We start from the raw sequence: 6,646 nt of genomic DNA, 5'->3' as shown, positions 1-6,646 counted from the left end.
AATGAATACCCAGGATTGATCTCCTTTATGATGGACAGGTTGGATCTCCTTGCAGTCCAAGGGACCCTCAAGAGTCTTCTCCAAAACCACAGTTCAGAAGCATCAATTCTTTGGCTCTCAGCTTTCTTTATAGTCCAACTCTCACATACATCACTACTGGAAAAACCATAGCCTTGACTAGACGGACATTTGTAGACAAAGTAATGTCTCTGCTTTTTAATATGCTGTCTAGGTAGGTCATAACTTTCCTTCCAAGGAGTAAGCATCTTTTAATTTCATGGCTGCAATCATCATCTGCAGTGATTTTGGAGCCCCCCAAAATAAAGTCAACCACTGTTTCCACTGTTACCCCATCTATTACCCATGAAGTGATGGTACTGGATGCCATGATCTTCATTTTCTGAATATTGAGCTTTAAGCCAACTTTTTCACTCTCCTTTTTCACTTTCATCAAGAGGCTTTTTAGTTCTTCTTCACTTTCTGCCATAAGGGTGGTGTCATCTGCATATCTGAGGTTATTGATATTTCTCCTGGCAATCTTGATTCCAGCTTGTTGTAGGTTTTACTATAAAGTTCCCTTGCTTTACAATGACCCATTATGTTCTAATATGGAAATGTGAAGTAAGGCTTTGTGAGACAGGAGTTAGGAATATTGTTCACATGAGGTTTACTGATCATAGTAAAACACTGACTTATAAATTAAGAATTTACAATAGACACCAGAAGAGTGAGTATAGGAATCTGTGATCAACATGGTGCTGGGCTATATACCAATCAGAACAACAGGAGTGTGTCATGTTCTTTGTGAAAAGTGTATATAAAATAATTTTAAGTGAAAAAGATAAGGACAATATGCAAAACACCTTAATGTAAATGAATGTTAATCAAAATGGGAGCTCATTTTCAGTTCAGTAACATGTTCATTCAGGTTTTTTTCTTTATACTTATTCAACTTCATAATAAAATAAGAGGAAGTTCCTCTTTTGGCAATAATGCTAACTCCAGTTCTTCCTGAGAAATGTCTTTAAGCAATGTCATTTCACTATTTTCTACAGACTAATTCTTATGATATCAGAATATATCTCTTTAAAGATAAGAAGGAAAACTTTACAAGTGTGTCGACCAATAAACTTTCTGTTTTCCACATGTCTAAGAGGGTGGAGCCACCAAACCAATGAGATAAGAGGGGAGTGAAAAGATGTTAAATAGCAAGTCCAGCTCACCCTGGTCAGTCTGGACACTTGACTTCTCAGTCAACATGAAGGCTCTCGTTATTCTGGGGCTTCTCTGCCTCTCTGTTGCTGTCCAGGGCAAGGTCTTTGAGAGATGTGAGCTTGCCAGAACTCTGAAGAAACTCGGACTGGATGACTATAAGGGAGTCAGCCTGGCAAACTGTAAGTTAACTCTTCTTTCTCCTTCCAAACAGTTAACCAGGTGTGGAACTAACAGAGGATGAATAATGAGCAAGGGACTTTGAGTGAATGGGTTTTTCTTTGTTGGAGGGTTTGTACACTTACCATGGTTAAAAACATCAACTTGCTCCTTTAGAATCAAATGTACCAGGTGAAGGATTGAAGAATGGGAGAGTCAAATTCTATATCATTGTAAACATGCCAGGTCCCCCTGTACTCCTCTAGTGCCACTAAATCTGCCAGCTGGCACTTGTAGGCTGGTGATAAAATGTTTCAACACCTGGGATATCTCTTTCAAGCTCTTGGTGTCTGACTCTAGCCATTTCTAGTTTGGAACTTGGGTTCTACAAGTCTGAGTAAGGCATTATTTTTCTCATTTTTATACTCCTACCAAGATGTTGGGCTTTTAACAACAATGCTTTTTCAAGAACAAGGACAGTAGGAACCTATTTCCCTTTAGTCAATATCCATATATAGATCCCTAAAATGCACCAAGAAATAACATTTTATTATTTTCACTCAAGTTGATTAATATTCATTTTCTTCCTCAGAATTCAAGATGTGCCTTAAGTAAAAATTTTAGTATTGTAGTCCATATTTGCCAAGGTCACCACTGTATTTTTCAAATTGAACTCAGACATTTCCCCTCTATAACTATTTTTGAAATAATGAGCAAATGGCTAGATGGATAGATGCATGATATAGTCTTTCCTAGTTTATGATTCTTGTTGTTCAGATTCTAATTTGATACCCAAATCCACCTTTAGATATGCTAAAAAATTCTCTTTCTCCCAGAAACATATTTTTCTTAATAAAAAGCATTATTCCAATTGCACATACATCTACTGATAAAGACCAAACCCATTCAACAACCTTGTTGATTTTTTTCTTCTATGGTCAGTCTTACCTGAGGGATGGGAGCAGGGAAGGAGGTTTTTAATGTTTTTTAAAATGCGTTATCTTGTTTCATTAGAATTACCAAATGACTTACTAATAGAAGAATTCTCTTAAGGACGCTTTAACATGAAAGTGTTAAAATATCTTGCAAGGAAAATATTTCTTTATATTAATACTTATAAAAGTCATTAGTAAAATATTATTATTTAAAAGAACTGATTTGTCTATGAAGTATAAGTCAGGTCCAGTTGTTGTTTTTCAACTAAAAATACATTTTTTTCAGGGTTGTGTTTGACCAAATGGGAAAGCGGTTATAACACAAAAGCTACAAACTACAATCCTGGCAGTGAAAGCACCGATTATGGGATATTTCAGATCAACAGCAAGTGGTGGTGTAATGATGGCAAAACCCCTGACGCAGTTGACGGCTGTCATGTGTCCTGCAGCGGTAAGACAAGATGATGTTGAGTGATGACACAGGGCCCATCTGGTTTTATCTATAAGAATAGAGATTCAATACAAATGAAAATGTCTCAAAGAGCTCATCAGGGACCTAGAAAAGCTCCATATTAATTTCTAGAAGCTCTCTATTATCCTCCTTGTAATTTCTTAAGTAAGAAATTAAAGAGCTGGTATGATAAAAGGTTACTTGCTCTTGCTACCATCAAGAGTTTCTGGAATGACTTATGACTTTATTATAACTAGACTTGTTGATGCTCTGTAGAGAACAATACCATTCCTCTTTCTTATCTTGTTTGGGGAGATTTAGGGATAATTTGGTTGTGTGGTCTTTTTTTTTTTTTTTTTAAATCTACTCTCCTTTATTGGGAAATAAAGAATTACTAGTTAAACAAAGAGGAGGAATACATGTGGTCATTAAAAAAAATTATTTTTACTTTTAATGATGAAATGTTTTTAAAAATAGTAAGTTAGAAACATTAATAGACATCAATATGTTCATTATGTACTTTAACAGTTTTTAATATTTTTTCATATTTACTTCTTTTATGTATATAAATTATATGTGAAAGTGAAAGTTGCTCAGTTATGTCCAACTCTTTGCAATCCCATGGACTCTACACTCTGTGGAATTCTCCAGGCCAGAATACTGGAGAGGGTAGTCTTTCCCTTCTCCAGGGGATCTTCCCTACAAATTATATAGATGGGTTTTTTTTTTTTCTTGCTTAGTGATTTAAAGAGAATTAGAAACATTATGATATTTCATTTCTAAATTCTTTAGCTTGCATCTCCATAAGATATAGTTCCTATATAAATATTGTCATTTGAACAAGTTAATTTACACAACTGTTTAACTGCAGTGAAAAAAATATTCTATTGAGTTCCTTTTCAAATAGAGATATGGAATCCTTAGTACATAAAATACTGGAGAACTATTACAAAATTTATAAATATTTTTAAATATTTAAATTCTTAATGAGATTAGTCTAAGAATATTCCTTTGTATCCAGTTAATTTTCTTTAAAAATATTTTGTATTATGCAATAATATGTGGTCATTGAGTGAATATTTCTTACTACCCTGAGATGTATGACCACTGGCAAATTTTGGTACCCACAGTTTCTTTCAGAATATACATCACTCTCAGACATGAATGTAAAGCCAAATTACATATATCTGTATTCAGATACGAACATGTAAGCAATGTGTTTCAACAAAACAGAAATTGTACTAAACTTACTACTTTACAATATGCTCTTTTTTGTACAAAATTATTTTTATCAACAAATACCAATCTTTATTATATTTCAAGATGAATAAATTCCACTAATAAAATGTTCTATAGTTTATCAATCCAAATCACACTGTTAAGCACTCAAGCTGTATTTTCCCCTTTTCTTAATTGCTATGGAATATCTGGTACACACATCTTGGGTGCATCTCTTAGTACTTCTTTAGGATAAATTTCCAGTAACAGAGTTGGTGAGCAAAAAACTGCTAGACTGGTTTCTGCAGGTCTGCTTGTTTTATTTTGATTTTATAATCCAGAGTAAAAGAGAACATTCTATCACATTAGTTAAGAATTCCCAGAGCTTCCATTGACTTTGGCAAATGAGACACAAAATGCTTCTTTTCATGTCAAATAGGATGGAAAAGAATTTTCCCACGATATTCACAGACACATGGACTCTTAAAACATACTTTTAATTGTTCTCTCCTCAGCCTAAGAGAATAAAGCTGGCCAAACCTAAACTTAAAAAGGAATTTCTATGAATGTTGATTTCATTTTTCACCATCTCCTTTTCAGAATTAATGGAAAATGACATCGAAAAAGCTGTAGCATGTGCAAAGCACATTGTCAGTGAGCAAGGCATTACAGCATGGTATGTTGTTCTTGTTTGTGTGTGTGTGTGTGTTTTTCCTCCTTCCAGTTCTATTGAGATGTAATTGACACATGGCACTGTAGAAGTTAAAGACAAACAGCAGAATGATTTGACTTACATACATCATGAAATTATTATCACAATAACTTTGGTGAACATCCATTATATCATATGGATACAAATTAAAGAATTAGGAGAAAAAAATTTATGTGTGATGAAAAGTCTTAGGCTTTACTCTGTTAGCAATTTTCATACATAACAATAGCATGATATTTGCATTTATCATGCTGTACATTCGATTCCTAGTATTTATCTTATACCTAGAATGTTGCAGTACCTTTAACTGCCTTCACTCACTTTCCCACCCCTCACTCCACCCACTACACCCTCCACTGGTAACCATAAGTGCATTTCAGTTGCTCAGTCATTTTGGACTCTTTGCAACCTCATGGACTGCGGCACACCAGGCTTCCCTATCCCTCACCAACTCCGGGAGCTTGCTCAAACTCATGCCCATGTAGTCGGTGATGCCATCCAACCATTTCATCCTCTGTCATCCCCTTCTGCTAATCTGACCTCTTTTACTGTGAGTTGTTCCTATATTTGTTTGTTTGTTTGAAATATAATTGACCTACAACACTATGTAAGTTCCTGTTACAGAGCATGGTTTGTGTTAAGCATTAAAAAGGAGAACTGGGGATTTCCCTGGTGGTCCCTTGATAAGACTTGTGCTTCTAATGCAGGGGGTGTTGGGCAGGGAACCACATGCCATTAGGTGCTGCTAAAAAAAGGTGGGACTCAGGAAGAATTGGGGTTTTTTTTTGGCAGCACTCCAGGGCATGTGGGATTCTAGCCTCCCACCCCACCATCAGAAATTAAAACCACTCCCTCAGCATTGGAAGGTCCAGTGGTCCTTAACGCTGGACCACTGGGGAAGTCCCAGGTGAGAGCTGTTTTACCCTACTCTTCTGAGAGAAGGGAGAGAATATTCTCAAAGACAAAAGTAATGCTACTGACAACTGAAAATGGCAGCTTTAGATTTATGCTAAACAATGTATTACATAGAAACAATCTACTTTAACTGATTCAGAATCTAATTCTTTTACTCTTCAGTTTATTTTAGGGGATTCTAGAGTTTTTAAGATTCTACAAATAACCAATTCCTTGTCATATCTTGAAATAATTTTTGGAATTAAGTAAATGTGGAATGCACTCTGCAGTCGTGTTGTGAACAACACAGGACTCCACATTTGTGTTCAGCATTCTGTGCTCTAGTGAAGGCTGGTGGAGATGTATGTATCTCCAGTTAACAAATAACAATACTTGCATTTGTCTATAGCTTGTGTTTCATGTACTGATGAACTATTTTGTTCTCCCAAAGGATTTGAAGTATGTACTTTACAAGGAAGGTATGTTTTAGCCTTATTACAATTTGTTTCATCTTTCTCTACAGGGTGGCATGGAAAAGTCATTGTCGAGACCATGACGTCAGCAGTTATGTTGAGGGTTGCACCCTGTAACTGTGGAGTTATCGTTCTTCAGCTCATTTTGTCTCTTTTTCATGTTAAGAAAGTAATAGTTGAATGAAAGCTTATACCACCATTCCTTCAAGCAAACAATGGTTTTACAGAAGCAGGAGCATATGGTCTTCTAAGAAGCTTGGTGTTTATCTAATGTGTTAATTGTTTGACACTAGGCCTATAATATTTTTCAGTTTGCCAGTAAAACTAATGCTGGTGAATATTTGTCTAAACTCTTAATTATCTAATATATCTCCAGTACATTCAGTTCTTAATTAAAGCAAGATCATTTATGCATCCTGCTGATCATGAAGGAATATAAAGAGGGATTAGATGAACTGTTGCTTTTTCTTAATTTCGTTAGCATTATGACAAATTCAGAGACAGATGAGTCTGCAATTATTGAAATAATTGCTAGTTAACCACAGATATGAAATGATGCATGCTGTAAAAATACAAACATTTTCATTAAAAA

The 6,646-nt window shown here is 35.2% G+C and overlaps 1 protein-coding gene across 1 annotated transcript; it reads left to right on the top strand.

The window, feature by feature from the left end:
• LOC102172331 (lysozyme C-1-like) lies at nt 1,259–6,171 on the top strand. The gene is given in 4 exon segments (NM_001287566.1): nt 1,259–1,394; nt 2,593–2,757; nt 4,576–4,651; nt 6,105–6,171. Coding segments are annotated over 4 exon segments (444 nt in total).

This window comes from Capra hircus, chromosome 5, assembly GCF_001704415.2.
Source record: "Capra hircus breed San Clemente chromosome 5, ASM170441v1, whole genome shotgun sequence".
Classification (NCBI taxonomy): domain Eukaryota; kingdom Metazoa; phylum Chordata; class Mammalia; order Artiodactyla; family Bovidae; genus Capra; species Capra hircus.
The sequence above is the reverse complement of the archived record's forward strand: the minus strand, read 5'-3'. Positions and strand labels throughout refer to the sequence as shown.